The 27888-nt window shown below is 44.5% G+C and overlaps 1 protein-coding gene across 3 annotated transcripts in view; it reads left to right on the top strand.

Moving 5' to 3' along the window:
* The first annotated feature begins 2133 nt into the window (after window positions 1-2133).
* Window positions 2134-27888, top strand: part of EVA1A (eva-1 homolog A, regulator of programmed cell death) — a 189025-nt gene continuing 163270 nt past the window's right edge. For all 3 annotated transcript variants that reach the window (XM_042883549.1, XM_042883550.1, XM_042883551.1), the window contains exon 1: window positions 2134-2380. In XM_042883549.1, the coding sequence (XP_042739483.1) occupies window positions 2281-2380 (100 nt within the window). In that variant the 5' untranslated portion in view covers window positions 2134-2280. The remainder of the gene's footprint in view (window positions 2381-27888) is intronic.

Genomic DNA, 27888 nt, shown 5'->3' on the forward strand with positions numbered 1-27888 from the left:
TGTGCCTTCACACTGATGAAAGCAAACTGTGCTTCTATGAGTAACCTAATTGGTTTCCATAAGACACTCTTAGGGGAAACATCAAAAATAAGAAAGATATGAAGAGCCATGCTATGCTGGGAGGATTTGCCAATTTGTGTTTGATATTCTCTCCAGCCAGATTAGACAGATTTCCATAGGTAAACATAGATAGTTATTAATTCATGTTCATGTACAAGGAGGCAATATGTCCAAGTGGACAGAGCTCTAACTTGTCTCAGGGAAATATTGAATCTTTCCTCACTTCTGGCACGACTGACTCTAGCTAACCTAGGAAGAATAAGTCCCGATCTTTTCTCTTTAAAACTTAGGTTTACCTTGAAAGTGGAATGCCGGTGGAATTGAAGTTTTAGGTGAAACAAAGAGTAGCCTGGGAGACCTTGGGGTATATCCGTGCTATGAGGCCCACCGCTGCCCTTGGGAGCTGCCCAATCTGTGTCTTTGCTGTAGATCTTTGAGGTACAAAGAGCTGCGTGTGGGAAGGAGGGTTCCCTGCGTGCGGTTTGAGCCTGATTAGCCCTTTGTTCGTGTGGTCTGGGTGGGTAGGGCATGCACAGTACTGAAACTCAGGGTATCCCATGTTATCCTCATTCTTACTGCTGCTGGCTGAAACTTAAGCAAGCAGCAGTATGGACAGAAGGCAAACAAGGCCACAGCCGTACAGATCCCTTTCAGTTTGCTTTTAACCCATGGACCAGTTTAGGGAGGATTTCTTGTGAATACAATGGAACTGATATTCATGGCAGTGCTCTCGAAGGCATCTCTCATGTGCGCACATAAACCCGCAGCCAGTCTGATTCTGGTCTGAGAACAGCTGAAACACTTGGAAATTTCAGCATAAGAAAACTCTTTGCATAGGCATGCAGCTCCGGAAAGAAATAGGTGTTTGTGCTGAAGTCTTGTTTTCAGATCTAAGGTGGCTAAATTCTATGTGGACAGTTGTGGTTTTTCTTGGTGGTTTCTGCTCAAGTTGTTTTTGCAGGGTAAAGGAGCAGCTCCATCTACTCTTCCCCGGGAGCCCTATGAAGTGTTGTTCAGTGGGCTTATGTGTGTGGGCAGGCTGCCCATTTCTGCTTTTGGTTTTGCCCATTAAAAATATCCATCTGCTCTTTGCACTGTCAGTTTGTTCTAGCTTAGATATATTGGCTATGTCCATTATTTAAACACCAAGCCTATGCTGAAGATGCAGCTAGTGCTGATGACCAGAGCCTAAGATCTCCAGGATGACCGAAGCCCAAGAGGAAGCTCTTTAACCTGAGGAGAGCAGATCTACCAGCCCAACCACCTTGATTTTCCCTGAGTTTGAGTCTTTCAAGCTGGGATGGCTGGCTTGATGCCATGTGGATGCGGATGGAGATCAGGGACAATCAAGTACTGAACATGCTTCCACATGAACCAAAGCTGTCTCTTAACTCTGCAGGTTGAGCAGTGCAGGGGTCAGCCTCAAGTGCCGCACTACTTGATTAAAGCAACTTCTATGGCAGGGGACAAGTCTCCTGGTCTGAACACTATAGACCTGTATTAAAACTTGTTGGATTTGAGGGAGGGAGAGGCACACAGTGGGATAGAGGAATCCTGGTGTGGCTGGCTGCCATCAAAAGGAAGGAGGATTTTGGATATGTATCACCAGCGATGAGATCCGGGGGGTTTAATCCCAGGGCCGGTGCCGAGTATCCCAGGTGGGATCAGCTGCAACACTGTAACCAAAGGGTGGACCTGCCAGCAGCCTGGCAGAACATTGCTTCTCAGGATCAGCAGCAGCTGCAAGCGCCCACCTCTCCAGAAACCCATGTATATTCAAGCGCTTTGTTTTGGGCTCCCGACTTTGAAAATACTCCCCATCCTGCTGTCCCTCTGCATCAGAGAGGCGAGAGTCTATTGTACCAGCAACCAGGCTTCTGTGAAGCACCCCAGAGCCCTCCCGCACGACTCTTTCCCTGCGCCCCGCGGAACAGCTGCACGCCGGGAGCTGGCCGCGATCGGGGCGAAGGGCTGGCCTTAGGACCCTGGGACTGCCGCCAGGGCTCAGGTGGGTCGGCGTCATTCGCCAGCCTCGCTCTGTGGGATTCATTCATTCCAATGGGGTGGGGGGTGTGCTCGACTGCTTTTTCTTCCTGGCTGTTGGCTGTGATCCTTCCAAGCAATGGGACTAACAGTTTTCTCCGGGCACTGAGTGCTGAACTGGGGCAGACAGCGCTTTCCTTCTCTCTGGAAGAAAACAAGCCGTGAGGATAATTAAGGATGTGCTGCCCAGATGTGTCTCCCGCCTCCACTTTTCTCGTAGCACTGATGTGCTTGACAGCTTTCGGCAACTTTGTTAAGACTTCTGCAGACTTCTCAGGTAGGGAAGAAGCGCTGATCCCTCCTGGCTGCCTGCTGAGAGCTCCTGTTACAGCGTGGGGGAGCAGCGCGAGGAAAGCGCATAGGAGCAGATCAGGGGTAGTTGCGCGGGGAGCGGCTTCAATCCTTTTAAAGTAATCTGATGAAAAGGATCTCCCGTAAGATTTCGAGTTTGTTAAAATTCTGTCTCAATAACCCTTAGCAAAAGTGCTTCAGATAAGTTAGATCTGAGTAATTTTGGGAACGAGGAAGGGAACGATGTTAATTTCTGCTTGTACCTGCTTTTGTGCTGTGTTTGAGAAATGAAAAGAGAGATCTAGGACCTGGGACAACTTAGCATATAATACTTTGATGTTCTCTGAGCTTTACCTTTCGTAATGGGCCAGATTCTTTTGCTTTTAAGATACAGTTCCTCACTGTTCCAAATGTTTCCTGAGCTCAGGAAACAAGGAGATATTAGGTGCACAGAATAAATTATGTTCTGAGCCTGTGTTGGCTTAACCCACGATGAAGTGTCTCAATTACAAATTAATTGTGCAACAGGAAATTAAAAATATTTATAGTGTTGTTTTTTTTGTGCACAACATTTAAATGCACAGTGCTTTGAAGTGTGGAGCCCCCTATAACTTCTATGTATGTAACTGCATCAGTCACTTTAAAATTGGCTTTCTGTTCCTTGTAAATGTGCATGTGAGTAAGAGAAAACATCCTAGGTCTCATGTGAGCAGTGATTATTTTGCTCAGGAATGGCTATTGGGGTCATTTTGCTTTTGGGGTATCTCCTTTAATTTTGTGACTCTGGTCCGGCATGTTGTTTAGGTGAGTGCTGTGAAACTGTTGTAGCATACAAAACCTGCCAAATATATTTTGCTAATAAAAACATTCATTTGCAAGGGCTGAATCTTGCCAGACTGTGGTCTCAGCACTCTGCAGCACTGCTGTTTGTTTCCTCGAAGTGCATGTAGCCTGCGTGCAGCTCAGATTTGTGTTAGAAAGGAGCTTGTGCTGGACATGGAGGGGGAAAAGCATACAGTAGTTTGAAAACCTCTAGTGGGAATTGAAGGGGACTGTCTTGCTTGAAGTCCCGTTCAGATGCAGGTCAGATGAGGGGCTGCCATTCAAAGCAGATCTGCCTCTGAATGGAAATAAGAGCGTGTTTTTCTCCCCCTTCCTTGGCAATGAGCTTTCTCTGTACTCCTTATTGCTTTCTCTATACTCCTTATCGCAGTGAAGTTAGTGCAGAAAGGGGTGTGTAGAGTGGGCAGGACAGCAGCAAAAGCTGTTATGGGAAGTACATATCCCAGACAAGCCAACTGATAAACATTAAGGTGTGCAAAAAAGTCCCAGAGCGAGAGTACTTAACATTGTGTATGTAACATAACCAGAGCAGTAAGTGCACACTTGTTTGGCCTTGGTGATGCTGACAGTGGGGATAGATGCTGTCATTTAAAAAAGAAAAAAAACCCAAAAAACTTCTCAACATCAGCCATGTGGTCATGATATGTGATGAGGGGTGTTACTTTGTGTACCTGCACTGAGTGGTCGTACTGTGATGCAGCGTCTGAGCCCTACAGTCTGCAGTGTGTTTCCACAGTGGCTGAAATCATCATCTGATTCAAGCTAAGTTTCCTGATAGCAGGCTTGGCAAATGTCCCCAGTCTTGTTGAACTAACTGTACCTTATGGGACAGGAAACATATTTTGCTTCAGGAAAGGGCTGTGCCTGCTGTGAGTGGTTCTGATAGAGTTTTAAGCATTCAGAGCTATGTTGACAGCAAGATGAAAAAGGATAGAGAAAGACTGAGTATTTTCCAAATCACGTTATGCTTCTGCAAAACACTTTGCTCTGAGAGCATCTCTGAGATCTCTCAATGCTGAGAGCTTGAGCAGCAATGGTGGAGCCTATTAGTTCTTGTTGTGTGATGGAACACTGCTTTTTGCTACTGTTACCCCTATACAAGAGTTGCCAGGTATAATAAGGGAGGGAAGAAAATCTTGTAGTATAATTTGGCTGTAATGGTTTCTGGCCATTTATTTGTGTTTTCTATACTTCTGGGCGTTTTTCTGATATGGCTGCATTTGAGTAGCTGAAGGTCTTCAGGAAACACATACAACCCTACCACCCTACCCAGAGGATGTTCATCTGAGACATGAATTGTCTGCATCCCAAGGAGATGAATGGATTTGTACTAAGTACCACTGCTGAGGAATGCAAGGCTTGATCTATTCCCTTGGAAGGCCTCAGCAGCAGTTTGGCTGCTCCCAGTTGTTGGAAGGAGATGATGAGATTCCCCGGGATGGAAAGGCTTTTCCAGGTTTCAAATAGCAGTATTTTCTCAGACAGCGGCTGATGCTCTTTGGAGAATGATGTTTTTAAAACCCTGTAGACCTCATTCAGCCACACAGCATCTCTGCTTGGTTTGACCGAGTATTAATGGCGTAATGCTGGTTAGTAACGTGTTACGTTCTTTCTGGGGCAAGAAAGAAATATTCTGCAGTTCCAGTCCTGTAAAGAAACAGCACAAGATTAAAGGTGTGTGTCTCTTAGCTGCAGGAGGATTTCTTTTCCATGTAGGCTATGGAAAGGGCTTTGAAAAAGTAAGTGGAGGACCAGCATGGCCCTTCCCACAGGAAAACATATGTGGTGCTGGAAGATCTCCTTGTTGTGGTCCCAGGCCCATGAGCAGCTGTGCATCTCTGTGCCTTCTGTTTGCACAGTTCAAGCACCACAATGTGAACATAAGTGTGCACTGTGCTGGGGACTGGTGCAATCTGAGATGTAAGAATCAAAATTCCATTTAGGTGAAATATTTGAGCTATGTGAAGAGTTCTAGTTTTCTTCAATAGCTCTTTAAACATTGATGTTTGCAGGGGGTGTGGGTGTAGAAGCAAGGAAATAGGAAGCAAGTCTTTGGGGAGCAAGTGGAGTAACTAGGCACTTCGTAGCCACTACTTAAAAAAGGCCTGAACTCTTCTCTCCGTGGCTTCTTGTGCTGTGGGCTCTTGTTCTAATCTCACTGTGATTGCTTCTTGTGCTCAGGAGTGTTTGAAGGCTCAGGATTCAATGTCATGGTGTGTCACATACCCCCTTCTGTTTACAGTGAGGTCTGAAGTCTGTGATGGGGTGTGGGTAAGAGGCTGGTCTTCCAACTCTCTGTACTTTAAGTGTAACACCCTCAATCCTAATCTCATTTCTTGCAGTGAACTCTGAAATCCTTGCTGGAAGGTAAAGCTTCACTTTTGTTTTAGCCCTTTTCTGTTTGTGGTAGGAATCCAAGATAAAGAAGTCAGTGGCTTTCCTTGCTGCTGCTGCTCTGGGTAGACCCTGGGAGCTGGTGATGTGTTTACAGCACTCAGAGGTCATTCACAGTGTTAATGAAAACAGGGCTGAAAATCATCTTGGTGCTGGTTTACTGCAGGCATTGAAAGTTGAGCCAACAACTCTTGCTCATATCCCATGTATTATCTCTAGCTCCAGCCACAGGGTTTCTTTCACTGCATATGAATCATGCAAACCCATGCTGGCTGTTGGCTATTTACTTTCCAGCTGAATGTCCACAGGGAATTAGGCGTAGTGATTACGTGGCTGCTGCTATCTGTTCCTGTGGTAACTTACCTGAAATGAGCTCATCAGTAGGTAAGGTGGACAGAACAGCAGTGGCATTGGATCTACTTGACTTCCATCAATTTCATGTTAGTGGAGAAGGATTCCTTCACTACTGCTGCAGCGTAGAGAAGTCTGTACTGTGAACTTAGCCATTTGCAGACCTAGTAGAAGACACTATAGGAAGCCATGCCAAAGATTTCAGTTTCTAGGCATGAAAATAGCTTTGACTGGAGCTCCTGCCTTTTCTGACATGGGACAACCTATCCGGAGGACATTAAGCTGTAGGAAAAACAGCCCCAGTAGTACTTCACTCCCTGGGCCTACTTTAATATTAATGTTCTTTGTGTTATATTTGGCACGAGCTGAATGTGAGCAGCACTTTGCTTAAGGGAGCTGATCAGGCACTGAGCCAGGTGAATCCTGATAATTCCCATCCACACCCTGCAGGTGAGCCCTGGGTAGCTTTCAGCAGTTTTCTCTGGAGTTCGTGCTGGAGAGCACAGATATTTTTTTTTTGGTAGGTGTTTGTTTTTTTTTTCCTTTTTTTCCTCCCCAAGAATGGCAGGTTTCAGGTGAAAGCTGCTTTTGGTGCCTCTCTGCTAATTGGCTCAGTGCATTTGTTGAAGCTGACGAGCTGCATTTGGGAGGGGAAAGGCACTTGATTGCGTCTTATCAATCCACAATAAAAGCAATTTGCCTGACAAATCTGTTCATCGCATTATCACCAACACCTACACGCTAGCAGCTCCCTGAATGACTTCAGTTGGACTTTGATATTGGTTTTGGGCATTTTGAAGAGAAAGGCAGATACAATTTCTTTTCAGTGTAGAGCTGTAACAAGTAATAAGGTTTGTGCTGTTGGCTCTAAGGGCAAATAGGTGTGCTTCAGCCTTTGCTTTGGGACAAACCCAGAGCACCTCGCACGTCCTCTATATGCAGGACTCTGAGTGCTGTGGTTGGACAGGCCTCAGCCCAGATGGCTGCTTTCTTCCTCAGCAGGAGGTTACAGCTCTGTGGGCTTACTGAGGGAGGTCTGTGCCGGGACAGGGAAATTCTCCTTTGCAGAAGCAACAAATTCCAAAACCTCATCGAGGCTGCTGAAGAAACTCCTGAAAATGTTTTGGAGTGGTAACTGCATGGTGAGCTGTACCAGAAAGGCTGAGGAGCTGAAGGAGGGAGGCTGGGCCTGGCAGCCAAAGCTGAGCAGTTTTCACAAACTGCCCTTGGTGCATTGCCTGTCAGTGGGCAGAGCCGGGTAGTGCTGGAGGATGAAATCGGGGATGGGTCCCAAGCGCTGGGGAAGTAAGCACAAATGAAGAGGTTATTTCAGTGCCTTAGAGATCTGTTACTGCTTGTCAGCATGGATGTGGCTTTGTGGGTGTATGGGAACTGCTGAACCACGGCCTGAACCTCTGACTGATCACCTGAGGTGAGCGCTGAGTCAGCCATGGGAGCACAGTGAAGGCGACTCAGCTGTGTTGCTGGAAGGGATGGAGCCTGGCTGCACCTCTCCCAGACCCTTTTAAGAGCTGACTGTCACTGGAGAAGGATCTGTGCTGGAGATCCCTCCTCTGGGGTTTTGCAGCGAGCCCAGGACACGGATAAGCATTCTATCTATTCTCTTTTTGTTATTATGACCTGCTTAGCCAAACTCCCTGGTTTCTTTCATAATTATAACATCTTTATATTCATTGATTATACAGTGGGCATCCACAAAGGAAAGAGGGGGATGCTTTGGGTGCCAGCGTGCCTCATGATGAGTCTGTGAAACCTCATATGCAATTGCTCGCATGCTCCAATAGGGACAGAAGAAGGGGGAAAAGAGTTTCAGACTAAAAGAGGAGAGATTCAAGTTAGGTATTAAGAAAAAATAAATCTTTACTCAGTGAGCGGTGAGACCCTGGCACTGCTGTCCAGAGAGCTGTGGGTGCCTCATCCCTGGAGGTGCCCAAGGCCAGGCTGGATGGGGCCCTGGGCAGCCTGGTCTTCTGGGAGCAACCAGCCCGTGGCAGGGGTTGGGACTGAATGGGCTCCAGGGTTCCTTTCAACCTGCACCGTTCTGTGATGACTTCAGGCCTTGGTGTGCTGAGTTCAAGAGCCCTTGTGATGTGCTTCTGGCTCACGTCATGTGGAAATCCAGTGTTCTACCACTGGAGCTGTCAGCAGGGGCTGAGTCCCTAAGAATTCTTAAGTGCATGGTGACTGGCAATGTCTAAATACTAAATGCTACAGGATAGAAGCTGATCCACTGGAAGTTTTGATCAGGACCAGAAGTGCTTTAAGATTAACAACTTCTAAAGACATATGGCATAACAAAACATACACTGTGGTAGTTTAAATTGTAACACTTTAAAATGTCTGGGGTTATCACTACCCAGAGGATGCTGTTTCATGCACAGTCTATTCCAGGAAAACATTTTTGGAGCATTCTTCTTATGTCTGTGTTATTAGGTACAAAATTTCTGCAAAATCAAAGTGATAGTTTGTCTTCTGGTAAAATGACTTTGCTAATTTAAGACTCTCTGAAAGCAAATTTCTTAAGACATAAATGGTTTGTGCAATAAAAAAAGTGGGAATTCTAATTTATCCTTTCTCAACTAAAATAACAATTTATGCTGTGGGGGGCAGAATAAGCTTGGTGGGTTTTTTAATTTTTTGGGTGACTGGGCTGAATAACCCTACAGTTTTGTACGTGGTATATGGCTGATCACTTTGTTGATGCTAATTTTAGTGTGGCCTAGTCTCCTGAAGAACCTGGTTCAGAACTGGAAGTTGGCTTGTGCTGCACTTCTGTGGATGTGCAGCAATCTGGGTGGCCAACACCAGGATTGTTTGTGTTTTGCTTGAGATTGGCTGATTGTGCATGCATAAATTTATTTATTTTTCTTTGTGTCCTTGTCATTCCCTTTTATTTATCTCCAAGGCCTTTGCTAATTTAGCCATTTTTCTGTCCCTTGGCAGGTGTGCAGCTGCTTGCAGAAACAGGCCTATCATGCTTCTCTAAGTAGCTTAGAGGATTTCTGGTCAGGTTTAGAATTATGGAATCATTCGGATTGGAAAAGGCCTCTAAGATCACCAACCCCACCATGCTCACTGAACCATGTCCCTCAGTGTCACATTTTCATTGTTTTTGAACACCTCTGGGAATGGTGACTCCACCACCTCTTGTGGGCTGACTTGTTCCAGTGCCTTACTGATGCATCATTTAGTGAGATAGTGCAAGATCTCGTGTGTCTTTGTGAGTCTGCTGATGGCCCAGACAGGCAAGAGTCCTGTTCTGCCCGGACGTAAGGCAGTTTAATTTACTTTCAAAAGGTTTTCTAGGGTGCCTGGATATTGGAAGAACTGATCTTGCAGATTAAATCTGATAATAAATAATTCCCATTTACAAGAAGAGCCGTAAGGAAGATCTGGGGAGCTACAGATCTGAGGGTGCTGGGTCTCTTGGAGAAGGAGAGACTGAGGGGTGATGTGTATGGGAACTGCCGAGTCATGGCCTGAACCTCTGATTGATCACCTGAGGTGAGCAGTGAGTCAGGCAGAGGAGCACAGGTGAAGGCAATGCAGCTGTGCTGCTGGAAGGGGTGCAGCCAGGCTACAGCCCTCCTAGAGCTGTTCAAGAGCTGGCTACCAGTGGGGAAGGATCTTGTCTGGAGATCTGCTCTGCTGGAGTTTTGTAAGTGAGCCCAGGACAGGGGTAAGCTTTCTATCCTCTTTTTTGTTATCATGGTCTGCTTTGCCTAACTCTCTTGTTTATTTCGTAATTACAACATCTTAATATTCATTGATTATACATGATGTCATTAACATTTATAAATATGTGAAGGGTAAGTGTCAGGAGGATGGAGCCAGGCTCTTCTCAGCAACATGCAGTGATACCACAAGGGGCAGTGGGTGCAAGCTGGTACATAGGAGGCTCCACCTAAACATGAGAAAAAACTTCTTCACAGTAAGGGTAACAGAATGCTGGATGGGGCTACTCAGAGAGGTTGCGGGGTCTCCTTCTCTGGAGGCGTTCAAAACCCACATGGGCAGGTTCCTGTGTGATCTGGTCTAGGTGTTCCTGCTCTGGTAGGGTGGTTGGACTAGATGATCTTCTGAGGCCCCTTCCAATCCCCAACATTGTGTGATTCTGTGTTCAGATCAATTCTGCTAAACCTGTGATGGGTGAGGTACCTGATGCTGCTGCTTCCTGAAGAGGGACCGTTCAGACCTCCTGCTCGAAGGCTCCCTATGCGATGGTTTTATTTTCATCTGCTTACAGATTGCTTTTGTTTGTGGTTATGCTGCTATGATAATATCAACATGTCTTATATTAGCCTCAAGGATTTAAAATGGGATTTTACTCCAACAAGTAAATATAAAAATAAACATTGAGTACTGTGTTCAGTGTTGGGCACCTCAGTACAGAAAGGACATGGAGGTGCTGCAGCAGGTCCAAAGAAGGGCAACAAGGCTGGAGAAGAATATGGCCTAGGGGGAGAGACTGAAGGAACTGGGGCTGTTTGGGCTGGGGAAGAGGAGACTGAGGGGAGACATGATTGCTCTCTGCCAGTACCTGAAAGTGAGTGCAGCAGAGCGGGGTTGGTCTCTTCTCACTGGTGACAGGACGAGGGGAAATGGCCTCAAGTGGTGCCAGGGGAGGTTGAGGTTGGATGTCAGGAAACACTTGTGTACAGAAAGGGCTGCTAAGCACTGCCATGGGCTGCCCAGGGAGGTGGTGGAGTCCCCATCCCTGGCTGTGTTTCAAACCGTTTGGATGTGGTGCTCAGGGCCATGATTTAGCGGAGGGCTGGTAGAGTTGGGGTGGGATGGTTGGGCTGCGGTTGGACTCCATCTTTAAAGTCTCTTTCAACCTGAGCTACTCTATGGTTGTATGATTGTATGGCACTGGAGATTTTTACTGCTGTATCATTCTGTGTGCTAGGGTGACCTACATTCTGTGCCTGGAATGTGTGGGCTCAGCTGTGATCCTTTATTGTTCTCTCCACTGTGCTGATATTAAGTTTGCTCCATGGCAGATACTATTTCTGGCATTGATTTTTCCATGCTTGCTATATTTTTGCAAAGGCTTTTGACTTGCATGTAGTGTAATTAGGCTGATAGGCGATGACTTGACCTGCTGTATCTGAATTGTATTTAATTTTGAGCCCCAGACTTTGAGAAATCTTCTACATCTGTGCTCTCTATGGGACCTGTGCATGCAGTGCTGCTGTGGCCCAGACCGCATCCATAGGATGCTGTGGGACACAATTCTATCCTTTAGTTTTGAAGTTTATCCTTTGTGAGGAATATTCAAAACCTGCATTAAGGTTGTGCATTAAACATGTGGAAGTTAATAAATGCTGAAATTAAGGTAGATGTAACTACTTGAATCCACCCGACTGGGTTGTTTGCATTTCACCAGTCTAACTGAGTTTCTCTTCGATGAGCACATACTACTTCCACCTCCCATCCCCATGGGATTCTTGTCTCGCCCAAGATGGATGATACAAGAGGAAAAGTGGCACCAGTGGAAGCATGGCTGGTTACTGCAGTAATTTGGTGTAACAGACGTCCTGGAGGCTAATGCTTAAACTGTGATGTGTGTACAGTTCCATTTAAAACGGTGTGGCGGTTCTCATCAGACATGCTCACTGCTTATGAATCTGAAGGTGTTGTTTTTTTTTTTTTTTTTTTAAATAACAAGTGTCATTAGCAAGAACAAAGGTTAACTATGGTAATTAACACTGCAGTTTAGCAGCATCTCTTTCTCCAGCCAGGCTGAAAATAGGCATTTATGCAGCTGAAGAAACACTTTTGTTTTCTCTACTTGTTACGCTTCTGCATATTATTTAAAGTTTTCTCAGAAGGACTGAAATAATGCAGCCCCCTTTTACAATAGCACATCTTTTCTCAGTGGTAGGCTCTAAGAAAGCATGCAGGCCCTTCCCTTCTAGGATTACTCATTTCCTCTTTTTTTTTTTTTCCCTCCAGAAATGAATACAGTTCTCCCCCAGAAGCACAACTTCTGCAGTGCTGTGTCAGAGCCAACCTCTGTTGCTCTCAGCCAGGCGCTGGATGGGGCATTCACTGCCTTCTGTTTTTCCCTGAATCACAGAATTGTAGGGGCTGGAAGGGTCCTTCAGAACTCACTGAGTCCAGCCCTGCTGCAAAACAGGCCCCCTGCAGCAGGTGCCCAGGTGGGTTTGGAGTATCTCTGGAGAAGGAGAATCCACAGCCTCCCTGGGGAGCCTGTTTCAGAGCTCACAAGAAGTTCCTTCTCATATTGGTGCTAAACTTCCTGTGCTCCAATTTATAGCCTTTTCCTCTTCTGTTCCCACAGCCTGCTGAGTTCCTGCTTAGAGAAGGAAAAAGAAATATGAAAAAGGTTTCTTTGTTGCTTTCTATGTTGTTTCAGTGCTGTCAATAATAAATAATGCCCACCCTGGATTTCTGTGCTTTTTCAAAGGCTTCCATCATTTATGTGCATGGTGGGGAAATGAGGGACGTAGAAATTTCAGTCAGTGACCTGAAATATTATAGAGCAAATGAGAGGCACAACCTCTGGGCCTCCTGAAGGCGCGACCCTTGGATCTCCTGAAGTCTGCTATCCCATTAGTAAGTAGTGCTGCCTTTGACTTTCTGGCATGAAATATTTTCCCGTGATTCTCACAGAGTGCAGAAATAATTGATAGGAGGATAAAAAAATAAGTGGAGTTACAGGTTGACAGGCACAGACCTGCTTATTTATCTTGCAGAAGGGGGTTAATGCAGCATGGAATAACGTCAGCTTTTTTCTGTGAATGAAAGTGGCAGGGGACAGGTGCAGCTGACTACCCAGGGGTGCTTCAGTAAGAGTAAGCTCAAAGGGAGTATGCAGTGGTTTGTCCACATTCGTGAGGTTTGCCAGCAAATGCTTTTGGTGAGCTCTGCTTTAACAAGTGGTGAAAGTTAAGGGTGCAGCTGAGTTCATTTCCTTTGCCAGCATGGCTTGGCAGCCAGAAGCTCTGATGTCGCACCTTCCAGTGTGTTTCTCACGGAGGCAGAGAATGAAACGCTTCTGGTTCTCGACTGCTGGAGCTGTGTCCAGTTCTGACTTCTCTGCTCCAAGTGTGGTGTCAGGATTTGCTGTGTCCCAACTTTACTCACTAGCTTAAAAAGAAAGAAATTAACCTGACCCACCTTGATCATAAGAGATATGAATAAGAATTCTCTTTGAACTCAGATTTTTCCCTTTGTGAAATAGTTTTCTTCTGGTTGAAAACTACATTTCTACTGCAGGTCAGTGAGTGCTGCAGGATGCTGTTAGTATCTTGGGAAGTACGTGGTCCAAGAATTTGTGCCTGCTGAATGCCTTTTAAAGCCCCTCTTAGCTTTGTCAGTGCTGTGGATTAGTACAGAGGGGCAGCTCTGGGTCTGCTGGCCAAAGGGGCCCAAGCCACAAAATGGTTGATAAAGAGGGAGGCTGACTAAATCCTTGAACTCTTGGGACTTGCTAGCCCAAGACTGGCTTGATGGCAGACAAATGTGGAGAGAGCCTGATGCTTTTTGCACTAACACGTGGTGTGGTGAGCATTTGCTCTAAACCCTTTTCTGCTCTTAAAGAGGTGGCTATCAAGGGGCAATAGCTTTCCATTTAGGGCTGTCCTGCATTGGCCTCATTTGCTCTATAGCAAAGTTGTCATGTAACTAATGCCTGGCTCTTATGGCAACCAAGTTCAGCTGTGTTCCAGCTGCTATGGTGTGCACAGTTCAGGCATGCAGTGTGTAGAAGGCACACTTGTCACAAAAAATGTGGTGGGGAGAGGCAGGGAAATGTGTCTGATGCTGCATTTAAACAGAGATTGAGCACGTGGGAAACAGGCAGACAGAGAGAAACATGCTCTCCCATACTGCTCCCCATGTGAATCTTGCTTGGCTGTCTTTGGGGCATCCAGACTCCTGAAGCTCTGACATGCACAAAGCTCTGTGCAGTCTGAGTGCTCTGGTGGAGACTTCTGTTCTCACTGATGGCTTGTTCATGCTACTGCTTCAATGATAAATCATTATTGATATTTCTAATGAGGCCTTTAGGGCTGCTCTGGAAATGTTAAAACCTTCAGCAGGAAGACAGAGACAGGTGAAGCACTTTGGAGGTTTGATTTGCCTTTAAGGCAGGAGGGGTCAGGTACTTTTTTGTTTGTAACGTAACTCCAAATTTTCTAACTTTACTTGAAAGCCATAATGTTTCCTATCTCTTTTTTCTCTACTTCTGAATTTACTGCAGGACTCCAAGTATCACTTTCAAGCACACTGAATAAGTTTATTAAGAGCAATTTGTAGTGTTACAACATGGCTGTACAGGAGTTTAACCATAGTATTTTGTAGATGGAGAAACTGAGTCTCAGACCATGGGATTTGATTTTATTTAGCCGTATGAAGAGCACCTTCATCTCACGTAAGCTGTTCCTTTGGACATCTAGGAATGCAATCTGACTTTCATTTCATCTACGTTGTGAAGTCATAGGCATCCCAGGACTGCTCCATTCACTAAAAGAGGGTCCAGGCAGCTAGCTTAGACTAAACAGGTCCTGCTCAAAGTTACACAACTGAAGAGTAGCAGAGCTGGCATCCAGACTTCCAGGATCTTCTCCTGTGCCATATTTTATTAATAGCACTGATATGCAACAGACTTTGTAACTCCTTCTTTCTGCCTTTTCATAACGCTTTTTGGAGGAAGCTTCTTAGCAGAGTGACAGGACACAGAACAAGACCACCCTCTGCCAGTGTCCTTTCAGGTAATACGCAGTGAATTGCTAGCCTTGCTAGCCTTGCTCTCCTCCCATGAGGAATGCTAGATAATACTCCTTGTACTGCTCTGATAGTGTTAAACAAGCCCCAGCAGTGTGAATGCAGACATCAGTGGTTTGAGACTAGTGCGTGTGTTTGTATTTTCTATTTTTCATTTTGCAGCCTGAATGCATTCATTAATTGTTTTGATGCACCTGTCTCCTATTATAAATGCTGTGCTTGTTCTAAGAGCAGCCTGACATTCACTCTGAAACAACCTAGAGATTGCTTTTCTTGGGTGCTGTACTAGGTATGAATGTTGCAGTTAGGCGGTGATGAGCTAATTCCATTAGTCAATGGGAGGAAACACTGAAGTCAGTGGGTTGGATAATGAAATCTAAAGGTAAATTCTGGTGTGCCAGATGGCCTAGCATAGTGACTCTACTAATGTGGGAGGAAGGAGAGCCACAGTAGCCTTGAAGAATAAAAGCTGCAGCAAGAGGTATGGTATGTGATTTCTCTGAGCTAAAAACTTGATTATGCGATGATGCAGCTGGATGCAGGCCTGGGAGATTCATTCAGGCTGCTCTGTTTTTATTTTGGCGTTTTGGTCCAATTTTGGGCAGTGAGAGAATCTCAAGTTAATGACTAAGATAGTAACACTAATGTTAACTTATTGTTTTTGTGTGATTGATGGCTCAGCAGGAAGAATTAATTCTTTCAGAAGAGGCTGATAAAATCTTTGTTCTGTAGAAGAAACTGTAAGAAGAAACTGTCTTCACAGTTTCTTCTTTTCCACAAATATTTAGGCTGATATTTAGAAATCCTATTTCTTTTTGGATCAAGACTGTAGGATCTTTCAGGCTAGCACTTCATTTTGTAGGCTCAACTCTTCATTTTCTTGGATTCCTGTTTTCATTGTCAGTGTTGTGAGAACAAAAAAGTTTTGAGACTGGAAAATAGCTTTTTAAAAAACAAACAAACAAACCTCTGAGATGGAAACACTTTTTTTTCCTGGTCCAACCTGAGCTGTTTTTACTAGATTCTTCTTTCACAGAAGATCCACCAGAGCTGCTCCTTTCTGGTCTGCTAGGTACTGGTGCGTGTTGGAAGCTGAGACTCTTCCCATCCTGGGTCTGTCTGCAGGGCCTGAGAGCTCCCACAAAAATGAATGGGAGGAGGCTGGATGTAGTCTTCCTTTCTGCCTTGCTCTGTGTTCCAGGTGAGCACTCATCTCTTATTTCTCTCACCAATCCACACCTAGGATTTTCCAGGAAACAAACAGTTATCGCCTTTGCCAAACTTGGCTGTATTACGTAGAACAAGAGTGGAGGAAATGAGCTCTGGTCACCTTACTTGGCAGCACCCTTTCTTTTAGAATCATAATGTGCTTGTAACTGGATGCAGCCTATCAGCACTCAGTGTCTCCTGGCAGAAAGGAGAAGATGAACTTTTTATTTAGTAGTTTACTGGTTTTAGTATTTAGGAAGTGAATGGGCCGGATCTTTGAGTGCAGAATATCATAGTTCTGATAGCAGTGATAAATGATAAATTGAGAAGTGCAGCATGTGATGATCTTTCTACCACACAGAAGTAGCTCAAGAGTGTAAATTGTGGTAAAATGTTGTTAGACCGTTCTCCTAGGATCTTTTGCTATTCCCACAGTGTAATACGGAGTGGCATTTCTTAGCTCTAATCTGGAGTCCTATTTATGTCAACATTATCATGAGTCAACGCTAAAGGTATTTTTGCCCTCAAATGCAATGCAAATTGCAGCACTTCAGAACAGTGCACTCAATCCAGCTACTTCCAACCTAATGCCTTCCAAAGGGCACACTGCCAGCTCAGGATTTAATGTGAAAGCATCACTCTGGCAAGTGTCTTCCTCCTCCTGCAGAGGGTCTAGATTCTGCCTCTGTGATGGTCCAAAGGAGACTCAAAGCCCTACAAGCAAAGGCAGTGAGCAATTGTAAGCCCCAGTGGCCCCAGCTGTCAGACACAGAGCTGAGATTGATGGGCTGGGTGGGGGAGTGGAGTTAAGGAGAGTTCAGGCGTCCCCCTGACACACGTGAGGGGAAAACAGCCCTCAGCCGTGTTTCATGGAAACCTGCTGTTCCTCCAAAGGGGAAAGGTCAGACTCTGTTTTGCTGGGGGCCCTCAAACAAAAACCTGTTTATATGGGACCCACCCTTGTACCTTGTGAGTTGGAGGGTGAATGGACTTGCAGGCATTCAGCACCCTTCTAACATTTGTATTGATGAACAGTGGAACTTCAGATTGAGTTGGTAGTAAAATCCTGGAAGCAGGCAGACAGGTAAAGATCCCTTATAAATATTAACTGTAGTTAGCTTCCAGAAGTGTTGCATTGGTGATCTCAGGAAAACGCTGCTCAGAAATGCTTTGGTTTCCCTTGCTTTTTGGCAAGGGATGGGCTGTGACTCTTGCTAGCATGTGCTTGAAATTAAGGCTGAAACAGTGCAATGCTGTATGTATCCCTGCACCAAGGTGCTGGTGGTACCTGGGTATCAGAGAGCTTCCAAACATCGCTGCCAGCTCTGTGCTGCAAGTACTTCTCACAGCCTGAGACAAGGTTTTACCAGCCTGGTTGATTCAAGTAAAACAGTGATGTAGATAGACTGAATATGAGCAAAAAATATATATATATTCCCAGAGTGGTGAGGCATTGGAACAGTCAGTCCAGGAAGGTGGTGGAGTCACTGTCTCTGGAGGCCTTCAAGCAAAGGGTAGATGTGGAACTGAGGTAAATGGATTAGTTGGCATGGAGGAGAATGGGTTGATGGTTGGAGTAAATGGTCTTAGTGGTCTTTTCTAACCTTAATGATTCTGTATGGCATGTGTCTGGGGAGCTGCAGTTAGGAGGACAGTCTTCTGGAGCGGTGATGTTGGAACTGCCAGTGCTGGAGCTCTCTGCCAGAAAAACTTGCATTCTCTGCTCCCAGACATTCTTTCTTAAATTCCACCAACATTTGGACAGGAAATGGTTTCAGGCCTTCTGAATTGTTGTAAGACCTGCTGTCTGTCAGTCTTTTGGAAGGATCTTGTGGATCCCTTGTGATGTGATAGAAGACTTGTCCAAGTGTTGTATGACATAAACAGAAATGCCTCAGTCACAATTATATATGTGACAGAAGTATAGATATTGGGGAGTCAAGTATGGCTTGCACATTCTGTATCTGGTTTGTGCTTTTAGTGCAAATAAAGCTGTTTGAGATGAGGGGCTGAGCAGGGAAGCCCAGAGGAGCCCATGTTACTTGCCCTGCCCAAAGGTTGGGCACCTCTTCTGTTCATCATAGTAAGAATGAGTGGTTCACAACTTACATGCAAATCAGATGTTTCATCGAAGGAGAGGAGACATGAAAGCAGCATCAGCATTTGATCTTAATGTATCACTCTCAGCACCCTGCCAGCCTCTTTCCGACCTCTCCCTGTGCCTCCTGCCCTCATGCAGGAGGGAAGCTAAGCCAACCACAGGCAGCCTGGCATCTCTGCTCTGGTCCTGTGTGGCTTTTATCAATTTGAAAGTTACCTGTACAGAAAGCATTTGTTAATGGCCCAGTGAATTGACAGTCTCTGCAGGTTGCTTTGCAGCTGCAGAGAAGAACTGTTGGAGTGGAAAGTGCAGTAAAGTACCAATGTATCAGGCTGTGATGCTGCCTGGTGTTCAGTAGGCATTTTCCTACGAGGAAAGGAGACAAAGGCTGAGGAATGTTGCAGGCAGAGGCTGACATGCAAGCAGAATGGGGAAAAGGGGTTTTAAAAAGTATAAAACCCTGGGGGGGAGGAGTAACCCAAGTGGGTGGTTCAAGCACTAACTTGAAACTCTTTAGATAAATGGCATTCTTGCAGGATTGTGGCTCATAATGGCGTTTAATATTATAGTGTTTGATAATAAGCATTTGTTTGTTGCAGAGAAGATCAGACTACCCAAATCTCAGTCTGTGAAGATTCTCTCCTGTCTTCTTTCACATAGGCAGTGTAGACATTACAGAATAGAAAGGTTTGGGCTGTATCTCTGCTAGCTGCTCCTCAGGCACCTGCTTTTCCCAGCTCACCAGTCCATTTCTGATTGGTAAACAGAGCAACAACTTGTAAACATGGCTTAAGACACAACCTACATGTGCCAAACAATTTTTTATTATTAAATATGAAATGTAAAGGTTTCTGTTGTTTTCTAACAAGTTGAGGGTCTGGTCTGTGTGAGGAGAAAGAAACCGAATCAGAACTGTTGATTCCACACTGCGTTAAATAAAAGACGTTACGTGGCTTTTAAATGTCATGGGGAAACATCCCCTCATCTACCTGATGCATCTATTCAGCTCCTATGTGAGCCCTGCTTCTCCTGTTTTATATATTAAAAATAAAGCTGTTTTCTCTAGGCATAAAAGAAACACAACAAAATGCCCCGATATTCCCAGGTCTGATGTGATTACTTGTGAAAATTCCTTTGTAGAGACCTCAGCTGGGGAACTGGAATTTGACTCCCTCCATCTTCTGTGTTGCTGTGGTTGCCTTCTTCAACAACAGATGCAGCTTGGTTGGTTCTTCTGAGGAGTCTTTTGAAATACCAAGACTTAAGTAGGATTTGACAAAGTTGGGTCTTAGCTCTTGTTCAGAAACCTTGTTTCTCACTTGATCTTTGCTAAGAAGAGCAGAGAGCAGTTTTCCAGCTACTTGCCTTCTTGCCACCACAGCTCATTCTCCAGTGCCTGACTGGTCATTCTACCCATAGAAGGATGGAGAAGAAAAATCCATCTCCACATGAGAAAGGGCTGTCTGTGGGGATCTTAAGAGCAGCCTGATCAAAATCAAATGGAGCGTGTGTTTGGAGGTAGGCAAAACATCTGCTTGCTTGGGGTGACAAGTTCTTCAAAGAACAATGAAAGAACAGGCATATTTTTCCTGAAAGATCTCACTGGCTTTCTGCGTCTGTGGTGCCTCTAAGGCTGTTGCTCAGTAGGATGTATTACAGGAAAATGACATTAACTTCGCTGCTTTATTTGGTCTGAACGGCAGCAGGTCAGTAGCCTCAACCTAGGCAACTCACTTGTCCATCTGGCCCCAAATGGCTTCAAGAGGAAGAGCTGGGAGCGCATCAGCTTGGAGTGATGAGCTCTGGCAATGCTGCTTGTGTGCTCTGCATTGGCAGGTCTGATAAATGCCATCTTCATTCTCCATGGGCTTTCTTCTTTTGTATCTGTAGACTATCCTAACAGCTAGGAAATAGGGTGAAACTGTAGTGAAATGCGTTCAAATACCAGTGACCACGCTTATAGCAGGGAGGTTAGAGTTGTGAGATACTTGTGGAAAGAGAAGCACCTAATTGCCTAACCCAGCAGATCTTCACTTAAACACAGTCCTGCCTCATACTAGTTTATGCCATGGCAAGCTCACAGCCCTCATGTTTTGCCTTGCCTCATGCATAATGAGACACCAAAGCATTGCTTCTCTTGGCTAAACAACTGAAATCAGCTGTGGTGAATTGCACTTGTGCCTGCTTCTGATTGGTTTAAGGTGCCTATTTCAAGCTGCCAGGAAGAAAGGTGGGTGTTTACATTTCCATTAAATGGATTGCATGGGCTTTGTACCTCTGGGTAGTCCAGCCTAATGCATAGCCAGGATTATGGCATAGGGCCATGAAGACAGATTATTCACTTTATGCTGGAAGAGTGTTGGGTTTCTGGATCTGACCTTTGGAGAGGATAAATGGGAGGATTAGCTGCTAAGGAAGAAATTATCCACTCTCTATAATTAATATCTCCTTATTCTCTGATGTTACTTGACCTGGAACCAAAACCTGTTTGTGTTGCCAATTTTATGTAATTACCACCTTAAAACAAGGGCTCAGGTACCAAATCTTTAGTAGGCAGTGCTGTGGAAGCGTGGAGTAAGATACAGGGGTGAAGATATTGAGTCAAGCTCCAGTGTCCAAAATAAGGGAAAATGGGATGATTAAAGACTCAGTTTTGTCCCTGAGATAACTCTCTACCCTTTAGTGCCACTCTGTCTTTTGACATGAAAATTAAATATGCTTGCTATCCTTCTTAAACGAAGCCTGTTCCAACAGTAAATCAAACGGGCGCCCAGTGCTTCTGCACATACCTTCTTAAAGGTTGCCTTTCCCATCCATTCTGCTGTGTTTTCAGCTGTCAGTTTAAAATACCATCTAGATCAGGTGTAGCTAAAGACTTTCACTCCACGCTAGCATTGTCAGAATACAAGGCCACTCAGAAAGGTAGTGGGGTCTCCTTCCCTAGAGACATCCAAGACCCATCTGGACACCTCCCAGTGTAACCTGCAATAGGGAACCGCTTGAGCGGGGCGGTTGGACTTGAGGATTTCTAGAGGTCCCTTCTCGCCCCTACAGTTCTGTGGTTTCCATTTACAAATGCAGGCAGATGCATCCAGGTGGTGACACCATCTGAAAGCTGTAGGAGAATGAGATGATATTTTATTGTGCTTTTAGAAGTAACCCTGAATCTCTCATTTCTCTTCCCTGTTTTGAAATGTTTGTAGTGTCATTTGCCATTGTAGGGGGAACTAAGACTAAAAATATTCAATGATTTTCTGGAAATGTTCAGTCTGAGTATATGGATGGTGTTTTTTTTTTTTTTTTTTTTTAGGAACTAGATTTTAAGACCAGAACAATAACTCAGCCAAAACACACTGGATTCCCTTTTGAATGCATTTCTTGTTAAAATTTCACACACAAAAGTCACTTTTGGAACCGAAGGAAGCCAAGGGAAAATAAACTTATAGAACATGTGGATATAAAGTTAATATTTAACATATTTAAAAGGTTCTTACAGGTTTAAGTAGGACTTTTAAAGTGTACTTGTAAACTAGATTTCTCTGTATTTGTTGCAGACTCTTATTTGACCCTGTTGCTGAAGAGGCACCACAGATGGGAGCCAACTATTTTTCACATGGGCCATATTTTTGAGATAATGGGAAATAATGATTAACAACTTAAGAACAATTAAAGCATTTATAGGATACATATTTGATAGCAAGCAGCAACAGACTTTAGACGATGCTATTTGAATGCCTGGAATTATCAAGGGGCTTGTCAGATGAGTGAAAAGTCCCTGGGGAAGTGCTAGGGGCTTTTCAGATTTTCTGTGGAGCAGAGCTGCAGTAGAACAGCAGCAAGGATCTGTGAACAGAAAACGTAATTAATTAATTAAAAATAAAGCCAAAGTTTGCTATCTGTGACCTGGTAATTCTCTCTGAGCAACAGAAGGTGAATTCTTAGAGGAAAAAATCCTTCTGTAGTTACTTCAGGGACTGGAAAATATCCTTTTCTTAACAGGCGAGGGTCTCAACTGCCACCAATGGACTCATTGTGACTGTGGACTCATCTTCAGAGTTGTGGGTTCTCCCCTTCCTTGAGAGGCTTGTTTGTCTCAGTGCACTGGGCCACTCACTGCAGTAGCCTGGCTTAACCCTGTGCAGTGTGAGAACCTGGGGTCTCTGTTTTCTGTAAGGCAAACTGAACCTGGAGACAAACACTGACAGTGCAGACTGAAAAGAATAATGTGGGGAACGTGGAAGCTGAAATACTCTGTGCTCTTGCTGATTAGTGTAGTGCTGCCCTCTTAAAACAACTAGGCCATTGTGTAAAAGCTGTTTGCCTTGGTTTTGTGGTGCACTGGGTACAGTCTTCAAGGAAAACTTCAATTAGTTCTTAGTTGTGTTCAGCTAAGCATACTTAATTTCAATTAAAATAATAAAGTAATACAATTAGTAGTAACTTTAAAATAATACAGTCAAACTAATTAGCACTGAATAGCAGGCAGTGAGAGTTCATAGTAGTCATATTTTCTGTTAGTACGGAGGACTGGCAGGTCCTGGGCCATCTTCTGCTTCCTTATATAAGGTCAGCTCCAGGAGGTGCATCTATCGTGATGTGTTCAGATCAGGAGTGTGCTGCTTAAGTGAGCTTTCAGCATCTCAGCTCGTATCATTTATAGGTATCTTTGCAGGTCCTCTTAGCCATAGGAAATGTCTGTTGTCTAAGAGAAGCATCCAAAACTTTGGGCTTTTGCTGTGATTGGAGTTGATGCTAGATCTGTCAAAGCTAAAAGCAAAGCTGATGTGAACTTTTGTGTACTATTTCTGCTGATGGTGGCCATCCAAACCTCAAAGTTCATTGGTTATTCTCTCAAGTCCAGGAGAAGGACTCTAGAATTTTTTTTTTTTTATATTCTCAGCTCTTCTGTCTTTCCCTTCAAACTTAGTAGCAAGTCACGATATCTTCTATAACCATAACAATTAATCTTAGAGAAATAAGTAGAATTAGAGTTAAGTCATTCTCATACATCTGCTAGGGGCACTCAGGCCACTACTGCATTTTTCCAGAGGTCTGTAACTTACTATGAAAGTAACCAAGGTAGGGATTATCTCATAATAGCCTGTTTCCAGGGGATGGGACTCCAAGAAAATGCTAATTACTGTTGGGTTTGTAGGTTAAATCATGAAGGCCAGCAACACTAATTCTGTGTCCCTGGCTGGGAAGATTTGTCAGTGGCTCAGTTATCTTTAGCAAATCTGGTTTTGTATTCAGAAGTGTAGTGAAAGGAACTGAGAGGAGAAAAATGCACCTCATTTACCTCAGCCTGGGCCTGTATCCAGCTGTGTGTGGGTAATGCTTGCTGGAAACAAGATGTGAGCATTTAATGAGGAAGGTAATTAACTATTAGTGTAGCTTATGAAGAGATGCCATGGAGTTTTGTTTTAGTGCTTTAAAGTACAAAATGCAAAAGTTTACTCAGTGAAAACAGCTTTTTGAAGTTACTGAGCTTTAGTGAAAGCTCTGTTCTGTGAATACCTAAGACCTGTGTTATGGCGGAGGTATGGCTAAACAGGATGATAGCACTGCCTCACTTTGAATTCTCAGTAATTGGGTTGCACACTTGGCTGTGAGGCTAGAATTTAGTCTTTACTGATTAAGAAAATTTATACTGAAGAGACCTTGTGCCTATGGGATCTGAGTGGACCACTATCTTTTGGCTCTGACAGCTTTCAAGATAAGATTCTGAGGGAGATGAAGCCCTTCACTGGATGAAGAGCTGCTGTTCTGCGCTTCTGTCAGGAGTAGAGTCCTTGCTCTTTGCTGTTCCCCCTTTCTGACTGCTTTTCCTCCATCCCTGCTTTACCTGAATGTGCTCTCCTGCAGTGTTTGAGAGAGGTTTTTTTTTTTTTTTTTTTTTAATATGGAAAATACATCCAGCATCCAGGATGTGGCTCTGGGCAGCCTGGTCTGGTGGTTGGTGACCCTCCACACAGGGTTTGGAGCTAGGTGAGCATTGTGGTCCTTTTCAACCCAGGCCCTTCTACGATTGTATGAAAATGCTCTCCTTCCCAAGGAAGAGCTGGCTGTGCATGTGTGCACTATGATACTGGGTGAGATTTGAGAAGGAAAAATTCAGCCTGTGTGCATGTGTGTACTGCTATCTTCCTTCCACTGTAGGTAGGTAGTGTAAACATATATTTGAAAAAGCTAAAGGAGCATGAATGCTGCGCTCTGAAGTTTCTCAGAATGGAAGTATACTGGTACCAAATGCTATGGTTCAGGGCTAGACTTCTTTGCCAAGATTCATGAAAATTTTTCTTTTCGAAACAGATGGTAGCTTCACCTCTGCCTTAAGAACCTGCCAAAGGGTTTGAAGCTATCTATCAAGTGGCTAGTCAAAAATGTCAGCTATTGTTTTTCATCTCTGGCAGAGGGAAAACACCTTGCTTTAAAACATAACAAGGAACATTCATAGTTCTTGGTTTGTATAAAAATGTAAACAAGTTCTACTAATTGTTCTTTTTTTTTTCTGTAAGATAGTTTTGCTTTTCTAGCTTTTAGAATTACAAGTAGGATGAATTCTCAAAATAAAAACAACTTGAAAACTTTTGTTCAAAAAGTCTGTCTTTAATTTTAGAGGAAGAGTGATAGGAAGAAACAAACAGTGCACAGTTTTGTTTGTTTTTCCATTTCATCCTGCATTAATCTAAGATAGGTGGGTGTGTTTGGCCACAGAGAATTTTTAAGTCATTTAGGAGTTTTTTACTCAACAATAAAATCGGCAGTGAAGATGATCACCTGAAAGTGATACTTCAGGTTGAAAACTAACTTGCTTTTGTAGACAGACATGTTTAGATATATCCAGCTGGGGTTGTGAATGCTTTTATGAGATTGGACAATGTTTTCCCAACAATAATCCATCTAGGGAATGAGATCAAGTTGCCGTGCAGCTTCATGCTGTTGGAAATACATAGAACATGTTTTCTCAAGATGAGTAAAGTAGAAATCAAGATACGCTTTTGCTTTCAGATAAAAAAAAAGAGACCAGCTTTTGTTAGTGCCAGTGTAATTTAATGGTTTTTTTTTATGTTGTTACTTTCTGAGAAGTGTGACCAGCAGGTTGAGGGAGGTGATTCTGCCCATCTGCTCTCATGAGACCCCAGCTGGAGTGCAGGTTGCCCAGTGAGGCTGTGGATCTCCCCTCTCTCAAAGCCAGGCTGGATGGGGCTGTGAGCAACCTGGGATAGAGGGAGGTGTTTTGGATCTGGGTGATCTTACAGGTCCTTTCCAACTCAAACCATTCTGTGATTCTCAGTAATGCAAAAGCAGCGTTAGAGAGTGGGTTCGTGACCTGATGACGATGAGTGGAATAATGCCAGCAGTGCCCACAACAGGTGCGTCTGTGAGACGGCATGACTCGGTGAGTTGTTTCACTGTCTCTCCTCTACTTCTGCCATTGCCTGCATTGTTCACTCTGAGTCAGATGGCAAGACTGAATTACACCATGTGCTTACAGGGGTGAGACATCCCTCCATTTGGTTTAGCCAGTGCATCTGGATCATAGAATCCTCAGAGTTGGAAGGGACTAGATGTCCCATCACAGTCCAGCTCCCCTGCAGTGGACAGAGACATCCACAGATCGGTCAGGTTGCCCAAGGCCTGAACCATCCTCACCTTGGAAGTCTCCAGGGATGGGGCATCAACCACATCACCTCTTCCAGTGCATCGCCACCTTCACTTTAGAAGATCTTTTCCTTGTGTCTAACTTAAATCTACCCTCTTTGAGCTTGAAGCCATTTCCCCTTGCTCTGTCACCACAGAACCTGCCAGCCTGTCCCCTTCTTTCCTGTAGCTCCTCTTTAAATAGCAAAAGGCTGCTGTAAGGTCACCTTGGAGCTTTCTCTTCTTCAGACAGAGCAGCCCTAGCACTCTCAGTCTGTCCTGGTAAATATGAGGATGAGGAATAATGAAGACACTTCCCTTAGGAAAAAAATAATAATGCTGGAGCACTTAACAAAAGCAATACAAAAAAACAACCAAAACAGAGCAGGTTTTCAGCTGCTACTCAAAATGGAGAAAGTCACTGTGTAGTTTGGGAGGGAACAGAAAGGAAGACGGAGGTTTTCAGAGAAACAGGCTTTTACACCAAGTTCTTCGTACCGTAGGACTGAAGTGCCTCTTGCATGGAAGACACTGAGCCAAAATGTCATTAGGAAATTCAAGGATCTGGGGGGAACGGGGATTTGTTAGTCTTTTAGAAGTTGCTTAGGGCATCCTGAGCCCTTGCTGTTGCCACGGATCAGTTTGCATGGACGGTGTGACTAACAAATCACTTCCTGTGCAGCATGGCACATGATGGAATGAAACTAGGATTGCTGAGATGAAACTAGAATTAGTGAAGCCCTAGACAGTGGTGGAACAGAGACCATAAAGAAAGCAGATCCTTTTCCTCTGCAGATACACCTGAGGTCTGATTGGAATGCAAGAAGACTGCATTTCCACAGAGTGGATGGCAGTTGTGAAATCCAGTGTGACAGATGAGATATTCCAAAAGAGAAAGGTTGTGTTAGCATGGAAGAATTTTAGCTTCTCACCTCCAGGATTTCTCTTGCCCACATTAGGAATAAAGGCTGTGAAGTGGACAGGGAAGGAAAGCATCGTACCACAAGTGAGGTGGCACTGGCTGCAGGACCTCGTGCCACTGAAGGGCCGAGCTGCATGAGGAGGGTGCAGCAGCTTTGAATGCCAGCAGGAATAGCTGCGTGATCTGAACTCACCTGTTTCCTGAATAACTCAGCCCCTGAGGACAGTTGGGCTTCAGTGATTTGGGGGGAATCCTATTAGGAGGTTGCAATGGGGAAAGAAGATTGGCTTTTGTGAATAGTAAATGAAGTAGTTATTAAAAAGGAAGGACAAACTACCAAAAGCCTCATTCATGTTACAGGTTTGGGTATGAGATGGAGGAGCAGTCCTTTCCCTTTCAGCTTTTTCTATTGCCTGCATTTGAATGGGAAATTAGATGTCCCCCAGATCCTGGGAGGCAGCCCATTGGAAAACAGCACCGAATTCCTTCATGGATATGCAAGGAGGAAGTGATGTCTGTTTTGCATCCAAATATTTCTTAAGTCTATTAAAAAGCTCCAGTAGTGACAGAGGAATAAAATAGCAAAGACAAAACTCTTTCTTTTAATCAGGAATCCATGAGGTCAGAGGGAATACTAATAGAGTTCTCTGGTCTTTCCTTCAGTTACAAATCAATGTAATCCACATTTCAAACCAGCTACTTAGTCATTCATGATTGAGTTGTAATGGTAAATGAGGTAAATGTTAAACTGCTTGCTGGTGAGGCATTCACACTGGACCATCCTGGTTTCTGTGTATGAATTAGCAGCAGTGGTATTGATCTGATGGTCAGCACAGCAGAGGGATGGGATGCCATCCAGGCTGACCTAGACAGGCTTGAGCAGTGGGCCCAGGTGAGCCTTGTGAGGGTCAGCAAATCCAAGAGCAGAGTCTGGGGGATGGAGGGATTGAGTGCAGCCTTGCCAAAAAGACAGTGCTGGTGCTGGTGGATGGCAAGGTGGCAAGTATGGATCTGTCCTGTGCACGGCAGCCCTGGGACTTCCATAGCAGGTCATCGATCTGATCTGACTGCTAACTTCATAGCTGCTCTAGAACCTTGTTTTGGGAGTTGGGAGACACCCTCATACAAAACACAATCATAATGAAAAGAAGTCTTGAGGTGTAGAATGCATTTTTCTTTGTATCCTGACCCTCAGAAACAGCTTTGTTCTTTTAAATGTTTTCTGGTATCAGCCTGTAGTCAGGCTGGCCTGCCA

Source organism: Lagopus leucura, unplaced genomic scaffold (assembly GCF_019238085.1).
Source record: "Lagopus leucura isolate 7727_CA_CO unplaced genomic scaffold, USGS_WTPT01 Super-Scaffold_100038, whole genome shotgun sequence".
Taxonomy (NCBI): Eukaryota; Metazoa; Chordata; class Aves; order Galliformes; family Phasianidae; genus Lagopus; species Lagopus leucura.